The sequence below is a fragment of the Augochlora pura genome, chromosome 6, assembly GCF_028453695.1.
Source record: "Augochlora pura isolate Apur16 chromosome 6, APUR_v2.2.1, whole genome shotgun sequence".
Lineage (NCBI taxonomy): Eukaryota > Metazoa > Arthropoda > Insecta > Hymenoptera > Halictidae > Augochlora > Augochlora pura.
In genome coordinates, this window is record NC_135777.1 from 24,095,609 (window position 1) to 24,119,133 (window position 23,525).

At 42.4% G+C, this 23,525-nt stretch overlaps 2 protein-coding genes across 2 annotated transcripts in view; one reads left to right on the forward strand and one right to left on the reverse strand.

The window, feature by feature from the left end:
* Cht7 (chitinase 7) overlaps positions 1-15,536 on the forward strand; it is a 29,156-nt gene extending 13,620 nt beyond the window's left edge. The window contains exons 2-16 of the mRNA XM_078182352.1: positions 8,094-8,169; positions 8,421-8,596; positions 9,288-9,525; positions 9,904-10,083; positions 10,214-10,337; positions 10,706-11,015; positions 11,963-12,392; positions 12,749-12,966; positions 13,048-13,202; positions 13,360-13,500; positions 13,615-13,762; positions 13,881-14,066; positions 14,150-14,272; positions 14,335-14,536; positions 14,737-15,536. Of these exons, the coding sequence (XP_078038478.1) occupies positions 8,094-8,169; positions 8,421-8,596; positions 9,288-9,525; positions 9,904-10,083; positions 10,214-10,337; positions 10,706-11,015; positions 11,963-12,392; positions 12,749-12,966; positions 13,048-13,202; positions 13,360-13,500; positions 13,615-13,762; positions 13,881-14,066; positions 14,150-14,272; positions 14,335-14,536; positions 14,737-14,945 (2,916 nt within the window). The 3' untranslated portion in view covers positions 14,946-15,536. The remainder of the gene's footprint in view (positions 1-8,093; positions 8,170-8,420; positions 8,597-9,287; positions 9,526-9,903; positions 10,084-10,213; positions 10,338-10,705; positions 11,016-11,962; positions 12,393-12,748; positions 12,967-13,047; positions 13,203-13,359; positions 13,501-13,614; positions 13,763-13,880; positions 14,067-14,149; positions 14,273-14,334; positions 14,537-14,736) is intronic.
* LOC144470810 (uncharacterized) lies at positions 15,521-22,351 on the reverse strand. Its single transcript, XM_078182351.1, has 10 exons — positions 22,221-22,351; positions 21,772-21,958; positions 21,517-21,664; positions 20,811-20,921; positions 19,931-20,677; positions 19,475-19,623; positions 18,586-19,368; positions 17,612-18,366; positions 16,981-17,497; positions 15,521-16,847 (listed from the first exon to the last, which is right to left on the reverse strand). The coding sequence occupies exons 2-10, from the start codon at positions 21,956-21,958 to the stop codon at positions 16,525-16,527; spliced, it is 3,720 nt and encodes a 1,239-aa protein (XP_078038477.1). The 5' UTR covers positions 22,221-22,351; the 3' UTR covers positions 15,521-16,524.
* Between the last annotated feature and the right edge of the window lie 1,174 nt (positions 22,352-23,525).

Consider the following 23,525-nt stretch of genomic DNA (forward strand, 5'->3'; position numbering starts at 1 on the left):
CTCTCTAAATTGTTACATAAATCCTTGCTACCCGAAGTTGTGCCTTCTTTTGATCGTACAGCTCGCATTATGTAATGCATTCAGATTAATTATACTTAAAGATGGTTGAGACGGTGGATTTATACAGAAAAATGATCGCAGAAAAATTGCGGAACAACGTTCACAGTCGACGGACCAGGATTTAGCATCCAGGAGCCATTGTCCTCGATTTTTCTTTGAACGACGATTAGTAGGCACGTGTTATCCCTTCGAACAGGAATAACGAGCGTCTCTACAATGGAGTGTAACCACCAATTCGCAGACTTTCCTACTAATTGTCTAGCAGACACCCCCTCTCTATGATTCAACTGCCATTGACACATACATATGCTTTTTCGCAGGGCTGTTCCGCGCTGTACTATGCACGTATCTTGCAACAATGACACGTTGGTTATGCGTCACGTTGGGACGCGGTCTAGTAGTATCATTGCTATTTAGCGTTCAACAAATTGCATTCCCCTACCGCGTTCATTTTAATTGTCGCTTTCAGCAATCGCGTGTGTTGCCCCTGAAACAAAGCAATCGATCGAACGAATTTAATATTCGACCTGCAACCATAATGATTTATACAATATATCGTATATATATTGTATAATAAATTAATATGTATATTGAAAAATTAGCCGATTCCTTTTACCTGTACTTAAAATTTCAGAAGAGTTTTTACACGGTTAAATAAAATTAATGAAATTCGTAGAAAAATTGTCGGAGAAAATTACTTGGAGATGAAACGATCCGGCTGTAACGAATGATTCCAATTTTGCCGAGTTCTCCTTGAAACAACGAGATTTCAAATGCTCGGTCGAAGAAGAGAAAACCTTGTCTACGTTCGAAAAAGAAATCCTCGTCGACGCAGAACAAGGACTTGCTGAAGTGTGTCACAGAGGAACGATTAAGAGAATGTAACGTAAGATAAAATTGCATGTTGAGAAATCTAGCGTGACGATATAAAGCACGACATCTTCCGGTAATATGCAGATCAACGGTCTCGCGTGTGCCGGTCTTCTGCGCATGAAGGGAATTGCCGATATCTCTGGCCATTTACCTGTACCCTCGGCGACGTCTCTCCCTCGCGGATTTTGACGAAATGGTAAAATAAATAAAGTAAAGTAAACCAAGTCGACCAAAAGTTATAAATGATTTGATAATTAATATTGCATTAAAATTCGTGAAATTCTGCGACCGCGTTCACCGTTCGGATAACAGAACATTAAAGAGGAAGACAATTATTAAAAAGGGGTGTGCTCACGTTTAATAGAATCGGCGTGGTAACAAGACGAAACGTTATGAAACCTTGTAGAACAGCGTTTGACGTAATGCAAGAAAGGAAAAGGATGAGCCGGCGATCGGCGACGTTCGAAAAGGCAGAAGGAAAACGGTGGGAGCACGTATTGCGAGCGGGGGATATCAATCGACTATATAATCGGTCGAGTAATTACGTTCTCCCCTTTAATAGGTAATCCGGTGAATCGATTTCTCTGGCCGCAAAGAGTCGACAATTAGACGTTCGTCCGCGACAGCCGAGCGATACAACCGCGGTCGGTTCTCGAAAATCTGGAATACCGATGATTGGTGAAATTTTCATGGATGGTCGGCCCCCGTTCGTCTAAGTCTCCACTCAACCGAACGCCGTTCGTCACGCAGGCCACCAATTATTCCCGAAACTAATTAATTTTGCTCCTCGGTCCCCCGCTAATCCGCTTCGAAAGCACGAAAGTGTGAACGAGACTTGCTGAAAAGTTAAAAATGCGGAGTTCACCGACTGCGACACGTTTATTTCGGACGAAGTTAACAAATTCTCAACGCATTTAATTGTTGGGCTGAATTTACAAATTATTACGACAGATATGAAAGTTGTCGGACGTATTATTCGGCAACGAGAAATATCACCCAGCTGTGAGCGGATCGAAAGAAAAATTCTTATTACAAGAATTTCTGAATATTGTATGTCGTGTATTCATTAAAGTGATCAAAAGCCGAATAACTTTCTGAATTGGCTCGGGTCTCTTGCAACGATCTTCGACGTTTGGCAGAAAAATTCGTAGTTCGGCTCGTAGATTATGCAGAATGGTTCAGAAGAATGCTACGGCAATCTGCATAAACGATTCCGCGAGTCGGAACGCTTTAAAGCATTATGGAAAGTATTGTTCCCTTCCCTGCAGAAATGTCGGATGTTGTAATCCGGATAAATCATGGCAGCGTCAAGAAAATGTTCGAGATTATTGTCATATCGAGTTACAGACGCTCAACTGGCTGGATAACACAACGCGAGACCGACGAGAAGTCGTGCAGAGCGCGGCGTTGTAAAAGAAGGCGCACTAAAAGCGCTGCATAGAAATCTTTCTTCCCCTCTCTCTCTCTCTCTCTCTCTCTCTCTCTGGCTTTCTTCCTTCCTCCGTTTACCGACCACGTGTTTTCTCTTTCTCCCGAGTTTGCACGCCTCTGCATACTCGCCGAGCATGCACTGCATAACGCCGCGCTCACCTCGGTTAGGCGAATTCGCCATAGAATTCGCTGTCTCGCGGGTTTCGATTCCGCGAGAGTGTCTCGCGAGCTATTTCGCTCGCGACTCTATTCCCTCGAAATGTATAATTGATTTCTGGACGAACACGAGGGAGACTGCACTATTCCCGACGAATGCGGTCGCGCATTTACGGCATTCGTGAAGTAAGACGCGTGAAAGTCCACGTACACGTATTACGAAATTCGTGCTAGCATTTTTTCGTCGTAGAAAATCTTTTGGTAGGCTGAAAGACAGTTTTTTTCTTGCTTCGAGGTTTTCTGAAATTCATCTTCGACTGAAACGCTCGAGGTGCAATTTTACCAGTTAACGAACAAGATTTCGATAGGAGAATTTGTTAAGGTTGTGTCTAGGTTATGCAGTAATGTTAATTTGAAAAAGTAATGTTTAAGTAAGATTTCCATAGGTTGATAAGAAAAGCGAAATAAATCACTGGAGATCTCAGGAGCGTTTTGGCGCAGTCGCGAAGCATTCGAAACGCTAACCCAGTTCCATCGAGGAGACGCCAAGACACGGTTCCTCGGCATTCTGTACCACGAAGAAAAGTCTAAAAATTCAAGGCCATTGATTCGGCGATAACATTTGTACACAGTGCGTGTTCCAGACCGTTCCAGAGAGAACGAACGCGAGCGTGCGCGTCGCGTGCTTTCTTAAGCGGAGCCGCGCTGAATACTGTCCGAGAGGTTGTTGCGACAACATTAAACATTATTATATTATGACACAGCGTTCGATGTTCCGTCGCGTCGACCCGATTGGGAAAGAGGAGACTTCTCTATAATTTTCCACCTGCTGTAATCGGAACGAATTAAAATGGCGGTTCAAGGCCTTCGATCAGAGGCACTACTCCACTCGCGATTCCAACTTTCATCGTTATGCTAGGCTGCTTTTATGTACCAAACCGAAGAACTTTTGTGGAATGGAAAGTTTCGCGAAAAGATAGGAAATGGAACATGTAAGACAGCTGGGATGGCCTCTCAGCGGCCTTGAACGGATTCACGATCCTGTTCCCCAACTATGGTATTAGAAAATTACTGTGTTTCGTACGCTCGTACCCTGAATATTGGTTCAATCCATTTCGCAGAGAATTATCACCTTTCCATTAGTCTCGACTGCGATCGCGAAAGGCTCCTTTTGCATAATATAATGTCAAAGGATTGAGATGCATCATTTACAAATTTAACCCTCGGCTACCTATGCGCACCTATTATTGCACCAAGGTACACGAATGCGCAGAATTTCGTGTGAAATCAAACGATGCATTACCGAATTAGATCATCGTCTGTCTTTAGTTCGCCTATCTATAAATGATCCAGATCCCTGTATTACTCGAGCAATATTTCTTGCCGTTTTCTTCAAGAATCTCCGCTACTTCCGCGAGACAAAACATCAGGAAGGTATTATGTAGCAGGATACTTTCTTATCTCGGCCTGACATCCAAGAAAGGATAATTGAATCCATTGATTCGTCCCATTCACTCCCCTTTCTCTACTTTTTTGTCCGGTTCACGTAATTTATCGCTATTCCTGCAGTTTTATTTATATGGAGCTATACCGGCTCTCTTGTTTTTACTATTGCACTCCTCCTTTTTTAATTATGCAATTTCGCTGGACTACTTTATGGAGTAAAACCTCGCGGAGTAGTTACGATGCGCTTGATTTCCATTGTAAAACGAGAAGAGATTGAATTGTGAAAATTAGAATTATCGGCCCCTTTATTTAAATAACCGCCCCCCCCCCCCCCCCCCCCCCCCCCCCCCCCCGCCTCAGAAGCATCGTTGCAGCTGCATTTCCCACAGTTTTGTTATTTTGCAAAAATCGCTTGTCGGTCGGATTAGCAAATCATTGTCCCGAAAACAAAAGCACGAGCAGAAAAGAGTCGTTGCGCGACGAGGGGAGGGGGGGGGGGGGGGCAGAGAAATCCTTGTATGCAAATTGTATAGGTCAGACCCCGTGGTTGGCCCCCTTCGGAAAGAATACACTCGCGGTTTTGTTCCTTAATCTTCGCGCATCGCGTTAATTAGCAGGCAACGATCATAATGAAGCAACGAGAAGAAAAAAAAGTATAACGTGGAATAATTGCAAACATAATAAAGAGTCTCATCAGCGTAATTGCAACGTAAATGACAATGGAGTGAAAATATGGCAGAAGAAAGAACTCGGTTTGCGCTGCCGCGCGCGCGAATCTAATCTGGATTTGAATCTCTTTTCAAGCATTTTCTCGGCGTCGCGGCAACATTTCGAAACCGCGTTCGGTCCCGGTTCGTGTGGAAGATTTCAGATGGGCCCACATCCTCGGGCAATTCCTATCAAACGACAATAACCGATACAGAAAAATGAAAGTTTTCAGTATAAATTACAATTTCGCATTTATAAATGTATTTCTTTTAGAAAATTGACTTTGAAAAGAACTCGTTGAATTTCCTGTGTCTTAACTCCCTTGGAGAGGGTGGGGGTGTATGCACGTTTCTGTTTTGTTTTCTTCGAGCTTAGTGTTTCCACAATATTAAATTTACATTTATGCAAATTATTCTTTCATTGATAACGATCTATTGTACATTCACTCGCGGAATTAGCAATTATGATTCGCTAGAAATATATTTACTGGTAATCTTATATAACTCGCGGGATTCAACAATGTCGGAATTATGTTTACGTCTGTTCAATGCAACATGAAAAACAAAAGCCAGAGGAAGTAGATATGAAAAAAGGAATAAAGTATCAAGCCAAGACTGAATAAATTGTGCAAAACATCGAAACGGAAGGAATGAAATATGAGAGCGTTTCTGCCCTGAAATATTATTGCATGTGGGACAATTGTTACTTCAATCGATAAATGTGTGCAATAAAATTTGAGGAACCCATAATCTTTCAATTATAAAAGAGATTCATAGGTTGGCAGAGTTCGACGATAAATTCGTGGAAAAATTGAATAAAGCACCGGCCATTCATGCAATTACGTGTATGCATAAATTAAAGTACTTTCACTACAAATCAACGTTTCCTTCATTATATACCCTTTCTGAATCAACACTGGTTGCTTTCACGATGCGCGTAAGTTCTCAAGAAGATCGCGGGAATCGTGTATCGGTGCAAAATCGTACTAAATCAAACGTGTAAAATCAAATGTGAAACGTGTTTGAAAAACTGTCCGCGATTACTCGATCTCATTGGATTTGATATCAGAGAGAAGTAACTTAATTAATTTCACTAAAATAAATAGATGGAATTCTGTGCCACGATCGTCCGCAAACTTAGTAGATATTAATCGCGTGCAACAGCTTTAGCGCGCCGCCGAATACATAGACGGCCGTGAAAGTTGGTCGGAATATTCTCGGCGCAGCGGCGAAGCAAGAAAATTGAAACAGGATGAAAAGCGTCTCGCGGCCGGTCGTTTTAGAAAATCCGACTTATCGCACCATTGCGTTTTACGTTTCTATTTGTGTCAACAGTGCTTTCCCTTCATCGCAGCGATAAGTGTCACGAGAACGTGAGCAAACGCTCGGTTCTCGATCTCTCCATTGTGTTCGAACTGTACTGGAACAGCGCGGTGGCGAGTCGGAGTTTAAAAATCCGCGACAGAATTTCATGAAACGCGACCCCCCCCCCCCCCCGAGTTGCAATTTCTATTCAGTTCGCAAGATTCGCCGAACTCTGTCCGTGTTTTATCCATGAACGATTTTGAAAGTGAAATGAAACGCGCCGCGCATGGCGCTGCCGAGCATCGGACACCCTGATCTCGCGAAAGTCCGCGAACTTTATCGTTCCAGGAGAAAACTATGAACGGTGACACGTGGAAAATTCTTGCAACGACGTATAATTTATTAATAATAATAATTATAATACTTCTAAAAATTCTATATATCGTGGCAATTTAAATTCACGATATTTAAATAACGATTTCGTCACGATTTTATCCGTTCATGTCGCAAGGCTGTCATATTTAACAATTATAAAAATATTGTCGCTTTAATCTTGCAATGTTGCGTTTTTTATTTTCCATATAAATTGACAGATTGCTCGTTAATATTTATCAGCTGCAACAGCTGCAGAAACGTTTGTCCGTCAAGGATAGGAAATATGTTATTAAAATAATGAGTGAATTCCAGATATTTATGCAAACATGTTGCACATGCCGCTCTGCAAAACCCAGCAAAGTAGAAGTTCTTATTCATTTAACTGCCGCGATTTTATGTTGCCGCGATTGCACAACGTTTTCAAACCAGTCTCCGACAGCTATCGAAAATAGAAATTCCGACTCGAACAATTTGAAAGCTGTGCAGACGTCCGTAGAATTTGTTTTTTTAAGTTTTTACAATTTTTGAACGCTGTCGCGACAGCGCAGAGATTAGCGCAGCGAAGGAGGTACGAGAAAATGGCTGACAGGTCGGTGTGCTAGCCAACGAGTCCACCGACTCCCGAGCTTCCCATTCGCTTGCGAGCAGACCGATGTGGGTTCAAGTACCTTCGAGAATACAAGAAAAAATCCTGGACAATAAGCTGTCAGACAGAAACGTTGCGAAGCCTCCACCGCATCATTCTGATTTCATTTCATATTCATTGCCTTTCCATTGTCGTGGCAAAATGATACTTCGTATACATTGCACTGTCATTACGAACGTGTTCTGCAGCTAAAAATAACAGCAAAATGTCTGGTTAAAATTATAGAAAATATATTAAAAACAAATTTATATCCTCTGACAGTTAATTCAATGTATGTAGATAGAATTATACTTTTAGGATTACTTTAGTATAAATAAAATATTACTCTTTCGGTTAGCTCAAATAAGTGTAGCTCTCATTACTTGTAATACTGTCAGTATTATGACTGATTTATCAATGAATTGCTTTTATTGTTAGTTGCGTAGAGTTAACCAATTTCTGGAACGATCGAGAACTTTCTACGAAGTTTTCTGCGGCCAGGTGGTTTCGTGTTTGCCGTGAGAACCCTAATACCTACCCTAGACAGGAGATCGACGAATCTCAATCTTCATTGAATCATTATTAAAGTTCTACTCGGTGATTCATTGTTGAAACCACAGCAGCTTTCTCCAGCTTTTGTCCCGTACCGGAAACAGTGTCGCGTTTAAAATTCATTCGCTGCAGCCCTCGGGAACGGAATAAATTAATAATGCATAATAAAGATCGGGCAGCCACCGTGGGCATAAGCAGCAATTATTTCGATTCAAATAAACTATCGTTTCCCTTATGATTATTAATCGATCGTAATCGAAGCTGTTTGGTATTTCTAATGAACGTTTATTACGGTCCTTGTTATAATTACTATACTATGGCTATACTTCTATATTTCTCTCGATGGTTATTAGTAATTCATGCAAACCCGTTTTGCTGAAATAAATATACGTTCGAGTTAAAACGAAAAGCATCGTGGAACGTCATTTTCGTCGCACCTATTGTCGCACGAGCGTATAAAATTGCAGTACAGTTATCGTCAAGCAACGAACAGTACTCTCGTACCTCGTGCATCCTTTACTTCGAAACGTCAAAATGTAATATCATGCTCACTTTCTTTTCAGGTGTCGACCAGCAGAACGACCTGCCTGCTGCTCGTCTGCCTGATCGTACTTCTCGGGATCCTCAATGACGTAGAAGGTATCTACTACCTATGACCTACAATTAATCTAATTGTTACTACTGCACAAGTATCTGGAACTGTAATTAATATTTTTCCAGTCGTTTCAATCAACGTATCGCTGAATATTTTATTTCGATTCTCTTAACGAGCGTAACAACGCCAGATGTTATGCGAAAGATAATAATGGCGACTGTAATTTGTTAGAAACAATAATAATCAGGCGAGCCGAACGATATTAAGAAAACTAACGATTGGGTGACATGTACAGGCGCAAGGAAAAGATTTCGAAGGCCGACAACAAGCAGCAGCAGCAGCAGCAGCACGTCGAATTCGAACGATCAAGAGGTCTCCGCCAGCGTGAACAGATTCAAAGTCACGCGAAATCGCATCAGCAACAAGAACAAGAAAAATGAGATTCAGACCGGCAAGACGGAGGACTACAAGGTAGGTATGACATTTATTTTGTGACACAGATATTTCTAAAGTATGACCTGATTCTTCCTATACTTTAATTGAAAAATTGAAACAGCATCGAAGACATTTGTATTTTTTAAATGATATTGTATTAGAATACCAACGAAAGTTTACAATATTTATTTTTAATATTTCAACTTTATTTATATATTTAGCATAATAATAAGTATAAAATATTTTAATACATAGTTAACTTCAAGCTCATAGCAAAAGGTCAAACTTTGTTTAAAAAAACATGTACTAAGTGCATACAATTTCTTCAGAGATTTTTCGAAAAAAATAATAATAAATAAGGCTGTCCTATAATAATGTATAAAACGATAACCACGAAACACATTATTGACGTAAGAAGTGCACACGAGTAGTATCACCGAGCATCTAACGATGTAGATGCCTATTAATAAAATAGTTATTGTTGTCACCCTATCGCCATTCTAGTTCCTACGGAAAGTCCGATGACGATTAAAGGTCGCAAAGGGTTGAAATAAACGTTGTATCGACCGAATAGTACCGTCTAATAATATCGGAGAAGGGGTTCAAGTACACACTTGGTAGACTCGTCCCTAAAGATCACAATTTATCGTTCCTTGCCCGTCAAAATCTTTGCTTCAATTTATCAAACAATTAAACATTGGATCGTAATGTTACGTGAAATTTGCAGCTCGTATGCTACTATACAAACTGGTCACAGTACCGTACGAAGATAGGGAAATTCTTACCTGAGGATATTCAACCGGATCTGTGTACGCACATCATTTTCGCGTTCGGTTGGCTGAAGAAGAACAAGTTAACGAGCTTCGAATCGAACGACGAAACGAAAGATGGAAAAGTCGGGCTCTACGATAAAATTATCAACCTGAAGAAGGCTAATCCGTCTTTGAAGATCCTTCTCGCTATCGGTGAGTTTCTGAACCAATAGTAAACAATAGTAATTGATCGCAAAGGGTTAAATAATTAAAAATATTTATATGTCGATGAATAGCTTCAGTATGTCCGGTCATAAGTGGACTGTTTAGATTATCAAATAGTTTTACCAAACAGAATAAAATAGTCGCTTGATTCATAAATGAGTTTTCACCAAATTATTCGTAATGAAATAAAAATCGATGGAATAAATTTGCTCATCGTTCGGAGATAATTTCGAAGATATCGCACGGTTTAAACAAAGGATCGTTTACACCCACGATTCGAGAATTCGGCTTATCAACGACCCGACTATTATAAATGATTCCGTGGGCATTGAACATGACAGAGTTGTCTCGTACGATGTTTATCAGGTGGTTGGTCCTTCGGCACCCAAAAGTTCAAGGATATGTCGTCGACGAGGTACGCCAGGCAGACTTTCATCTACAGCGCTATACCGTATTTGCGAGACCGAAATTTCGACGGTCTTGACATCGATTGGGAGTATCCGAAGGGAGGAGATGACAAGAAGAACTATATTCTTCTGCTGAAAGGTAGGCGCAGAGAGGCAAATAACGATTAATAAATTGTTCTGGAATATTAACAACTGTGTCTAAAATTTTTGGATGATTTAGGTATGGTGCAGTTTAAATCAGACATCATCGAATATTATTCTGTTTACAGAGCTTCGAGAAGCTTTCGAAGCAGAAGCCCAGGAAAAGAAAATGCCGCGGCTTTTGTTGACTGCTGCTGTGCCAGTTGGTCCGGACAACGTGAAGAGTGGATATGACGTTCCAGCCGTCGCCAGGTAACAATTCGTATTAGCTATCGCTTAATATACGCATTACATGGTACGTGAAGCTGATCTTTGTTTCATCGATCGTATTATAATATCTAAATGCAACCTCTCGTTTGGAATGAAAAGATCAAGGTGCATTTAAAACCAGAGTGTAAAAGGGTAAAGCTACACAAATCTGAATTAAGCGAGACAAGATAATCGAATGAAAACAGACGATGAAATAATGTTACGATTGCATGTAGAACGTGTCAGGAATTTTGCATTGGCTGAATTGCTCGAAGAAAGCTTGTGTGCACGATCTGATCAATCAGGGTTAAGGTCACACTGTCTGGAAGTCTGTTTTACGATTGCGTTTTCTAATTACCACGTCTGTTCAGTTACCTGGACTTCATCAATTTGATGGCGTACGACTTTCACGGGAAATGGGAAAGAGAAACGGGACACAATGCACCTTTGTACGCCTCGTCGCTGGATTCTGAGTGGCAGAAGCAGCTTAGCGTGGACAACGCGGCTACGATGTGGGTCCGGCTTGGTGCCCCTAAAGAGAAATTGATAATTGGCATGCCTACCTATGGCCGATCCTTCACGTTGTCGAATCCTGCGAATTTCCGTGTTCATTCGGCTGCCAGCGGCGGTGGAAAGGCCGGCGAGTACACCAAGGAGTCCGGCTTTCTTGCCTATTACGAGGTATTTGCTCTCGCGCGCACGCTTGTCAATCGCGACACCATTTCGCAATATGTCAACCGATCTTTCAAGTTTTACCGAATATTATTACCTAACGCCTTCGCTTTCAAACTACCGTTCCGTCGAGCCAATCGAAGTCATGTAGCTCGATAAACAAAACCAGAAATTAAAAGTTATAATTTTAGCCTTTTCACTCTGAGAATTTTCTCAGATCATCTATCAACGGTTCCAATATATTTATTTGTCAATTTAGCAACTGTCAAGTCGAATAAAACAGAAAATTATACACCCTCAGTGATAGTTGCTCTGTTTAAGTAAAATTTGGTGGTACAAATTTTTTGAAACGCGAAGTACGAAACACATTATGTATGCGGTGGTATCTAAGGAACAAATACTTTTGGATTTTGTGTTCTATCGTTCATGGTCTACTATGGACAACTATTATTTCATGGCAATTATGCAGTAGTAAAACGATGACGGGCTGGCCTTTAGACCGAGAGCCACGTAAACGTGAGAGAGGACATATAAATTTAATGGCGGATGCGCATGCACGGTGTCGACTGTAGAAAGTCGTGAGTTAATTAAAAATCAGCGCGGCCACTCTCGACACAACGGATGTACGCTATCGTCCATAAATCACCGAACACCTGTTCCCAGGAAAATACAAATTGTGACGTTGCCACGAGTGCCTACATAAAACAGTTTACTAAACTAAATAATTTTTATTTGAACCTGTAAAGAATACTTAGATGCAAATCCAAATATTTCGCTTCATATTAAATAGAATTAAAAAATGCATGATGTCGCACTTAAGTTATAAGAAAAATGTTTCAAAGAAATTCATGCGACTGTAGTAATGTCTTAAAAATTCATTAAATTGTCTCTGAAAAACTTAATCGATGGTAAAGAACAATGAGTATAATTTTAACAGAATATTTTTACTGCGACAGATCTGCGAGATGCTGCAAAACGGCGCGGCCTACGTATGGGACGACGAAATGAAGGTCCCGTATTTAGTGCAGCAGGAACAATGGGTTGGGTTCGACGACGAGAAATCCATTCGGCTAAAGATGGATTGGTTGAAGAGTAAAGGTTACGGTGGCGCGATGGTGTGGACAGTGGACATGGACGATTTCAACGGCACCGTTTGCGGCGGCAACGTCAGGTACCCGTTGATCGGAGCAATGAGAGAGGAATTGCTCGGAATCTCGAGAGGACCGAACGCGAAGGACGTCGATTGGAGCGCGGTTGCTACCACGGTCACGGAGGTCGTTCAAAAGAAACCAGAGGCTTATAAAATATCGGTGTCCGATGCTCTTAATAAGGCGAAAAAAATTCAGAAGCCGACCACGCAACTTGTCATCAATACTCCGCCAAATGGTAACTCGAAATGGTCAAGCTTCGTAACTGGTTAATTAGGTGATCATTGAAATGTACATTGAGCACCACCAGTGATCCTGAATCGTGATAAATAAAAGATAAATATGTTACGAATTTTTCATTAAATTATATTTGATAGTTTAATTAAGATTGGCCCGTTGCGTTTAAGCGTGTTACGCTTGGAGGCGTTCCTTCGTCGGAGTATCAATTAGCGATGTTGTCACAGTTCGGGATCACCGTCCGGATTCTGGTCCGCGAAATGTCGCACGGTGCATTTTGCGGGAAACACGAAACCGTGCCGCGTAACATTACCTGACACCGATATTCGAGCGAGCCTACCTGTTTCTTGCCCACAGAAAGAGAGGCCCAGTCGATCTGCTACTTGACCAATTGGTCTCACAGAAGGCCCGGAGCCGGCAGATTCATGCCAGAGGACATCGATCCGACGCTCTGCACTCACATAGTCTACGCGTTCGCGACCTTGAAGAATCACTTGCTCGTAGAGGAGAGCGACAAGGACTCCGAGATGTACAACCGACTGATCGCTCTTCGCGATAAGAATCCAGACATCAAGGTCACTTGATTCTTTCTCGCGATTTTATCACAACCATCTGGACCGTAGATATGAATTGATAACCGAGAATTTATATTACAGATATTATTAGCAATCGGTGGGTGGGCTTTCGGATCAACGCCTTTCAAAGAGCTGACCAGCAATACTTTCCGTATGAATCAATTTGTATACGAGGCAATCGATTTCTTGAGAGAATACAAATTCGATGGCCTGGACGTCGACTGGGAATATCCACGGTAAAAATAATTAAAATAAAACATATTTGTCTTATTCGAATGATTTATAGAGTACTTGAAACTTTTATATAATATTTATAAATTATATATTTAAATTTTTATGTAATTTTTGTTTTTCCCAGAAACTGTTGTTTAAATAATTATTTCAATGCATTAGGGGTGGCGATGACCGGGCAGCCTACATAAATCTTTTGAAAGAACTCCGATTGGCTTTTGAGGGCGAAGCGAAGAGTTCTGGCCAACCGAAATTGCTGTTATCAGCAGCAGTGCCTGCTAGTTTCGAAGCTATTGCAGCTGGGTAAGTTTTCACTTATCACTTTGTTAAAATGTCACTTTGTTCTACAATTGTTTAAAATGACCTTGGCCCATTAATTAGACAAATAAATAAATAAATATTATCGCTAATCGACAGGTATGACGTGCCCGAAATATCGAAGTACCTGGACTTTATTAACGTAATGACGTACGACTTCCATGGACAATGGGAAAGACAAGTCGGTCACAACAGTCCACTGTTTCCTTTGGAAAGCGCAACCAGTTATCAAAAGAAATTGACAGTGGTAAGTGAAGATTGCAAATTGAATAGTATTTGCAACTGATCAAAACGATCAAAGGAAACAATTTTTTTTTATTTCCAATAATTCATCCAATAATCGAATCGTCGATTTGATTTCATAGGATTATAGTGCCAGGGAGTGGGTGAAACAGGGTGCACCAAAAGAGAAACTAATGATCGGTATGCCAACTTATGGTAGATCGTTCACATTAGTCGACAAAGAGAAGTTTGACATCGGCGCACCTGCTTCCGGTGGAGGAACGGCTGGCAATTTCACCAATGAATCTGGATTCCTCTCATACTACGAGGCAAGACGCGAACCATTCTCGAATATTTATCAAGAATTTCTCAGAGTCGTATAGTAATTAAGATGGTGTTGTTGAACGCGTAGGTTTGTGGCTTCCTGAACGAAGATAATACGACTCTAGTCTGGGACAGCGAGCAACAGGTACCTTTTGCGTACAGGGACGATCAGTGGGTTGGATTCGACGACGAAAGAAGCCTTATAAACAAGGTAAAAGTAATTTGCAGAGATAATAATTACAATTTAATTGAATTAAATAACAATTATTTTAGATGCAATGGCTGAAAGATGAAGGTTTCGGAGGCATAATGATATGGTCGGTGGACATGGACGACTTCAGAGGATCCTGCGGGGGTGGAAAATATCCACTGATCAAAGCAATGAAAAAGGAACTGCAAGACTACAAAGTCAAGCTAGAGTATGATGGCCCATATGAAAGCAACTTGAGAAATGGAAAGTACACCACCAAAGACCGTAAGTATCTTCTCCATATTAAATAATTCGTGAATTAAACACGCAACGCACAATTTTTGTTTCGCGCGAGTAGGACAATCTCATTATGGATTTAAATGTAGTTGACGATTTGTCACCTAGAACATTCGAATTAGAATAGACTGCTTCGTAATTCAAGCAGCTCATTAAAAATTCAATTAACGAAGGCTATGTTTCCGCAGCGAACGAGGTGACTTGCGACGAGGAGGACAACCACATATCTTATCACCCGGACAAGAACGACTGTACGATGTACTACATGTGCGAGGGCGAGAGGAAGCACCACATGCCCTGTCCGGTGAATCTAGTGTTCAACCCTAACGAAAACGTGTGCGACTGGCCCGAGAACGTCGAAGGATGCTTGCAGCATACGCAGGCGCCGCCGGTATAGAGAAGAAATCGTGAAAGAGAAATTTCTAGAAAAGCAACTAGCAAAGGGGACTTCCTAATACTCGCGGCTGCCGATGTAACATAAAACGCGAGAAACAAACGCGCAGGGACGTTTAAAGTATTCGCGGGACGCGTCGTGTCGTCGCTAAACAAAAATCGAAATCGTTGTCGAAATCGAAAGACACCCCCGAGATTGTTTTCGCCGTTAGTTCGGCGTCCTCTTCTTCCATCTGTCTCCCGTCCTCGGAATTCGATGCATCTACCTTGTCTGCGCGGCCGCGTTCCCTTCGCCTTCTTCTCTCATTCGTAGAAAGAAAAAACGCACGCTGTCCAACCACCATGACAAATTTTTTTTATGTAAATAAAAAGAAATTCTTCGAACGGAATACTACAGCAGTTGAGTTCTGACCCTCGTCCGGCTAGTCGATCGCACAAAACAAAATTAGCCCTTAGCGGCCGGCTAGCGGATATATCCGCCTAAAATACTCCGCGCTCCAATACCCGTTGTCCACAGCGAGCGCCGCCATCCGCAAAGGGTTAATGAACGCGCGTCGCCGTTAATTATGTTCTTTCTCTCTCTTTTTATTTTATTCCGTTTCATAACGATACATACAAAACTCATGATTTATTGTTCTCTGTGTATACTCGCGTTCGGTGTAAGCTCGTGCTTATTTCGCTGTCGCTTTCGAAATTCGATAAGAACGGTGGCTCAGCTCGCACGGTAATTAACTTTGCCGTTTAGTCTCTCGTAACGCGGTCGTAGCCTTAATAAGCAAAACTATCGTTCTACGAAGATGATGTGTACTTGGATATGTGTAGGTGTCGATTCGCCAATCGTACAATTACGAGCAATGGTCGTGTAAGATTTTTTTTCTTTTTCTTCTTTTTATCGTTTCTTTTGTGTGACGTCGATGATATAAAATCGAGAAAGACATTACAGATCGCTCGATTTTCGGCGGATATGTATCGTTCAACAATCACTGAAAATTTAGTAACCGGTACGGTATTGCACATACCACGACGAAGTCAAGCTGATCTACGTACATATTACAATACGATAGAAAATCTCGAGGTAAAAAAGTTTACGTACTACGAAAACAATACGAACAGTATTAAACGTGTCGTTACAAGTGAAAAAAAAACATCTTTTGTTCATTCATTTTCTGACTTACACAACGGCTACCATTCCGCGTATCCACAATTCTCTATTCACTACGACTGTTCTACTGCCAACGAAACGAAAAGTAATTGACCGTTTTTTGTAACAGTGTCATGTTCTTGGAAATAACATAGACAGTATTTGTGCGTAACGTTTCCGCAACGGAGATATGGTAAGTAAACTACATCAACTAATTTACAAATTCTGTACACGTGTAAGACACAACCTATGTGGTTCCACAATTGATTTTCTTGAAAGATTCGAAATCGAATTTTTCGAAAAGTATCGGCATTCTTCGGCGGGACCAGTTTACTGAAAGACGCGTTCACCGTTCACCGTTCATCGTTCACCGTTCCCTCGAATGCATCGACAATAATTTCTCTAGACGCTTAGGGGCTAGCTCGACGAGTACTTACCGGGTTCAATTCACTATTACCGTTAGAAGAATAATGTCAACTATGGCTAACCAAGTAGTGGCAAGCCTCTCGTAGTTGCCGGAGCTAAGGGCGGAAGCTTGGCAGGCAGTGTGGGGTGTTCCCAGTGTTAGCAGGACTTTATCGGACGAGTAAGACGGAGTCGTCTCCGTGCAGACTGCTCTGCCAGCGATCATTCGCAATTGTCTCGCGTCCGATTGAGAAGCCGTGTGGATTTGTCTGGACTCCCGCAGCCATCTCCGCAGCCATAAGCTCAGCCAAGCGATCTCGCAGTCGCATTCTAGTGGATTTCCCGATACCTGCAATCCACCTGAAAAATAACCACTTTCTAGCGCATACATTCTCCTCAGAAAATTGATTTTTTAATGATTTTAAGATTCACGCGAAAACAGATGCGCTAATTTTTAAAACCAGGTTTAATGCAATGGAAGAATCCTTCTCACCAGCAACCATATTGGTACCGACGCTCTCCCACGACAGATTGCCGTAAATGATAGACGGGCTGAGCTCGTTGATATGATTGTTTCGCAAGTCCAGCGTCAATTGGGACAATCTCTTGGTCAAAGAAAGAAATATATCCGACTGTAGTCTTCGCACGCGAGTATCCTTGATCCTAAGTATCAGTTCACCGCCTTCGATAGTGGAGAACGCTTCCGAAGAGATCACCTCGAGGTTGCTTCCGGAAATAGTCAGCTCCCGGAGCTGTTTCGTAAAGACGTTCTGAATCTGATGCTTCAGGAGATGTTCCGTGACTTGTATTTCACAAGTCCTCAATGGCAAACCGGTGAGCAGCTGGCGCAGATGAAAGCCCTCTGCTTCGGGCCAGGTTTGTATGCGGAGATGCTTCAGGTATTTCAAAACGCGGAGGCAGTCCTTGTCCACCGATCTGGTTCTGTTCAGGTTCGTCAGCTTCAGGTATTCTAGTCGTGGATAATCCATAAAACTCTCCTTGGTCAGTTGCTGAAATAGCCGTACGATATCATTATCTTGATACTCAAAGTCACATCAAAGTTATAATGTTACAAGTCGTCGAACAAACAAAGAATTAAAACACCACTGATAAGGATGACTCACCTCAATCGGGTTCCCCGAAACGTCAAGCTCCCGCAGAAGGTTCAGCTTCACGTTGGGCATGGAGGTCAACGAGTTATTCGTCAATAGTAGGACTCTCAAGTCCTTCAAGAATTCAAACTGCTTCTCGGTGGTGGAGTCCACGTGGTTCAGAGACAAGTCCAGAACGTTCAGATTGGTTAGCGGGAGTTGAGGGATCTCTCTGAAGCCGCAATTCACCATGAAGAGCTGCCTCAAGCTGGGAAGATAGTGGCAGAGCTCTTTGAAGTTTGCCTGAAGTATGCTATGGGAAACGTTCAGCCGCAGAAGCTTTCCCAGAGAGACGAACGAGTTATCGGGAAGGATGGTCAATCTGTTATGCGCCAGATTCAACGAGACCATGTACGACGTCGGGAAAGCGGTCGAATCGAGACGGTCTACGTAATTGTCCGCCATGTTAAGGTCCCTCAAGGTGTAGCCGACCTTGTGGATGGACGACGAAGGGACGGCGGTGAACTTATTGTAACTCAAATCCAGAATCTCGAGCTTCGTTCCCTTAAAGATGTCCCTCGGCAATGATCCCAGCCTGTTGTTCGACACGTTCAAGATTCGCAGGTTCTTCAGGTTTCGGAATTGCTCCTCGGACAGCTGGCTGATTTGGTTACCACTTAGATCCAACTGTTGCAGCATCGCCAAACCGTGGAACGATTGACCCTTCAAGATCTCCAGCTTGTTGTCTCGCAAGCTCAACGTCTCCAGGTAGCTCAGCTGGAAGGTACCTAGAATATTGCAATGACTAAAACAACGATTTCCATTAGGGTGTAAGGGAGCTGCGGAACAGGTTCGGCTGGCAGAGGAAATGCGCCTATCTTGTACCTGATAATGGCGCCGATCGATCCGCGGAGCTATAGAAAATAAAGTTAACACAACCAACGCAGATAAAGATTTCTCATAAAGTGGAACAATTTAGGTGCATTTCCTCCGTCGCGGTTAGCTACCTGACTCAAGAACGACCAACAAATTGTTCCCTAAATCAAGATGCTTGAGGTCCGGCGTGCTGGTGAATGTGTCAGCGGGCAGCTGGCTGATGTTGTTGAAGCTCAAGTCCAGTCTCGTCAGATTGTTCATGGATCCGGCAGAGTGGATCAATGAGATAGCGTTGTATGAAACGTTCAGAGCGAAATCCGGTCCGCCGATCTCCGAAATCGCTTCCAAATCCAAGGTGGTTAGCTTGTTAAACTCCAAATGAAGGAACCGGAGGCTGGGTAGCCCGTAGAATGCGTTCCTTTCCATTTTGAATATTCTGTTATACGCCAATGATATCGTGACCAATTTCGGGCAGTCGACGATGGATTCCGACGCGAGGACTTTGATGCGATTCCCAGTTAGGTCTAGAGACTTCAGTTGGGTCAGATTGTGGAAGCTGAACTCCGGTATGGTCTCCAGAAAATTGTAGCCGAGCTTTACGTCCCTCAACTCCGGATGAACGCTGGATAAGAATATCCGTTCTGGCAGATAGTGGAGCCGATTCGACTCTAAATTGATGTACCGTAGATCCTGGAAAGAATAGAACGCCGTCGCCTCTATCTTCTGGAAGTTATTGTTATCCAGGACCAGCCAGAGTAGATTCGAAAGCGGCCGTAGCGCTCTTTGAGGGAAAACATCGGTCGCAAACGCGAAGCTCAACTCGAGGATATTCAGGCTGTCCTCGATGCCCACGAAACAGTCGTCGTCTAGCTCCGTTAGGTGATTGAACGACAGGCTGAGCTCCTTTAATTTACCTGTAAATTTATATAATTACTCCCGAACATTGCGAACGTTTGGATATCCTCGATGCATGATCGATCGAAGGCATCAAATTTACATCGAATTTTTGATCAAACTCACTCGCTCCTTTGAAAGTCTCCTTGCTTAACTTCGTCAAGATATTATTCCTAAGCAGCAAAATCTCAAGATCGCCTGCCCACTCGAAATCGCCGGGTTGTACGTGAGAGATCTTGTTGTAACCTAGATTTAAGTGCAGTAGCCTCTGGCACCTGTTTCGAAACACCATAAGCCATTGACATCAATTCCAGACACGAGGTTTACGAATCATTTAGTTCTTTGGATGAAGTGTACCCATGCTCTGGGATGTATGCACAAAGCTATTTATTTAAATAAATATTTGTAACATCTTCATTTGGACAATTAAGGAAGAGGAGATACGATTATTCAGCCTCGCGGCTCGCTTTTATAATCGCCGATTATCAACAATTATTCAACCCTGGAATAATCATATCTCTCCTTCCCAAGCTGTCCATTTTATTCATAAGCGGAAGAACAATTGGGAAGAATTTACCGTACCTGCTCAGCGCCGATACTGGAACCATGTCCAAGCTGTTTGTGGCAAGCGAAAGGGCTCGCAAATTTTCTGCAAACTCTTGGAACGCGTCTCCAGAAATATTCCTAATGTCATTATTAGCCAGATACAGGTAGGACAATTTTCTCAGTCGCGTGACAGCAGTAGGAACATTCGGCAGATCGTTGGTCTCCAGATTTAAATACTCTAGCGCGTCTTCCAGTCCACGGAAAGCATCGTCGTCGATGTTCTTGATCGAGTTCGAGGACAGATGAATCCTCTTGATGTCGATGCCTTCGAAGCCTCCCGCAGGTAAAGAGGACAGCTTGTTGCTGTCCAGGTTGAATTCCTTGATCTTCAACGTGCGATTCGAATGGCCGAGCAGGCGAATCGATTCGATGCAATTTTCGCTGACGTCCACCAGCTCCAAGCTCGAGCTTTCAAAGTCGGGCAGCTCGAGGGTTTTCATGTCGTTGCCGCGCAAGTACAGCCACGTCAGATGCTTCAGAGTTTTCAGAGGCGATGGGAAGTGCTTCAGCAGGTTGCTGTTCAAGCTGAGCGTCCGCATATTAGGCGGCAAGCTGTCCGTCGACAGATCCTCGATATTGTTGTTGTCCAGGTTCAACCAGACTAGGGCCTTGAACGTCGAGAAGATTTTTGGTATCTCGATAATCGAATTGTCCCCGAAGAACACGTTGGTCAATGTGTCTTTGATGCGACCCCAATCGCCATCCAACGTCGTCACGTGGTTGCTGGAAAAGACGGTTCTTTTTAGGGGGTGACGCTCTCTTTTCGACGAAGTTTGGTACACTGATAGAGTTCGGATCTGCTTTCAATAACGACGAATGGTATATCCTGTCGTTCGACGGGTCGTACTGTACTCACCTATGCATATTCAGCCAATCTAATTTCCGTAGCTCGCGAAAGGCCTCGAAAGGTACGTCCTCCAGGGCATTGTAACTGAGATCCAACGAACGCAAACTATCCGCAATACCTCTAATAACAGAGCCGGTGCAGGCGTGAATTGCTTTTTATCTTTGAAAAGAAAGAGACATAAATCTTTCTACGGACGCAATCGATGAACTAGATTGCGAGTCAAATGCGAGATATCCAGAACAAATGTGTCTTCCTTCATATAATCATTAATGTATCTTTCTATCTCACAATTATTGTTATTTCCTGAACTGTGTCGTTTGTTACATTGACTCTGTAGAAATTGCAATTTATTTTTACCGGTATATGCAATATCAAAGTTAATAGTTTCGAACGGAATAGAAGTTAATAGCTTTCAACAAACTGAAACTTAACAGATCTTGAATGGTAGATGTAGTATTAATTTCTGACCGGCTGGCATAAATCGTTGTATTTTCTACTCATTAAGGTTGCATTTAATTAAATCCACTGCCTGGCAAGAGAAGGCCGCCGCCTAGACAAATGGTTTTATTAACTACGGATCGATAGAAAGTTTCACGGTCAGTCAAGAGTTGGAGATGGGTAATTTTTATTCTGCATTTAATCATCGCAACCAACGATGAAAATTAAGCAGGAATAAAAATAAAATATTAGACTTTCAGAAATGATTCGGACTTACGAGAGTGACTTGTTACCGATATTTGACAAACGATTGCTCATCAGTCCCAAAGCTTCGACGTCCACAATACCGGAGAGCGCGTCGTCGTCCAGCGACTGCAATCCGGTACCGACCACGTCCAGCTGAGCCACATAGCCCACGATCACATCTGTGTCATCACAGTAAAATCATCTACAATGTTCTCATTACGAAATACAATAGAAATCGACGGTAATACTTTACTGTTTCCGGTTTATGCATGGTCAATGTACGCACCGGGAAATCTGGCAAACGGTGTTCCCATACAGCTGATGTCCATCTTCGTGAAGTCGTGATCGTCTTGGACCCAACACATGCACATCGAATTGAACGTGCACGGCACATTGTAGCACTCGATCGCACTCAATGTACAAAGAACGAAAACGATCCGGAGCCAGACGCGATTCAGCTTGGGCGAAGACATCTGAGAACAAACGTATTTTATACTTGCAAGGAGTTGTAAACAGATGAGAGTAGAATACGACGATCTTCACTGTCTTCGGAATCTGAATATTTTTTTACGCAGTTTTCAACCCCCAATTGTCGCATCCGAATCGATGGGATATTTGTAAAAGCTGTTAACCGATGTTGTGGAAATAAAAAATGTACGATCAAATAGAAAAGATGTGTCAAAAATAATCCGACTGTGCGAAGCATGAAGAGCAAGGAGCTTATGGATGACAAACCTTTTCGAAAAGCGATTAACGCGACGATTTCGGTGAATCGATCGTTTAAGAAACGATCGCGTTGTACGGTGAACTTTCACATGTTATTTTCTGGCACCGATAGACGAGAGATCTGGCGAGTAAACAACGGGTCGCGAACTCGAGGGAAAACCTACTGGGGAGCTATCGTAGGGGTGCGGGCACGAAAGCGCATGTTCCTCCGGCTCTATGGATCGAACGCGAGACCTAAAGCTACGTTCAAGCTTCTGCAACGCGACCTTCGACGCAGGGTTACAAAAATTCGAACGACTCGCTTTAGACACTGTAGACTACATCTATGTATTATTTCTGGCGATAATATTGCTCGAAAGGGTGGCCCGACATTTGACGTTCGCGGTGGCGTTCAGCACCACTGCGCGGGGCGTCTCGCAAAATATAACACAATTATAAATAGCGAAATATACTTCTTTAACGATTTAATTAAGAATATGGACGTTCCTGGGAAATCGATCATTAATGATACAACTCGCCGAGCAATATTATAACATCGCTACAACCGTCGACTTTCCGACAAGTTTGACATTTTTGAATTCTCACGGATCGGCTCCGAAATTCCGGATTCCTGCTGGAATCCCCATTCACGTATAGAACACACACCAACGCAAGCGGTATTTCCAGGTTGTACACAAACCTGAAAATCAGGTTTCGATCCGAAACCATTTAGTTTTCTCAGATTAAAACCTTCTTAAAACATTCGCCGCATTTGTTCGCGCATTCCAAAATATTCGATTAGGATTTTCGACAACGCGGAAACAATTATCTCGCCAGAAACCTGTCGCAAAAAGCAAACAGATGTTAAAAAATAGACACGAACACGATTTACAGCTTTCTAGCTTCACAACAATGTGCTTCGATATCTAAATGCAATCTCGAATTATGCAACTCGTAAGTACGTTGCGTACGCAATTGTTCACGCTGGGAAGCTAATGCGACATTACGTAAAAAAATTGAATTAGAAAAACACGGATGATACTTAAATGATACTATAATGATATTCAAATAATATACAATAAATACTTTGTGAACTTGGACAATTTATGATGTATTTTGTTCCTACTAGACCACGAATTTTGCGCATTTTTAACAAATATGGCTAGGTTTTCCGCAACGAATTTGAGTGCCACGTGGTGCTCGAAACATTTAGAAAGTTCAACAACAACACTGGAAAAATCGTCAGAAAAATACGAAACTGCAACAGTTTCCTAAGACCTAATTAGGGAGCCAATTAGAGACCAAAAACCTATTAGAAAAGAGGAACGATGATTC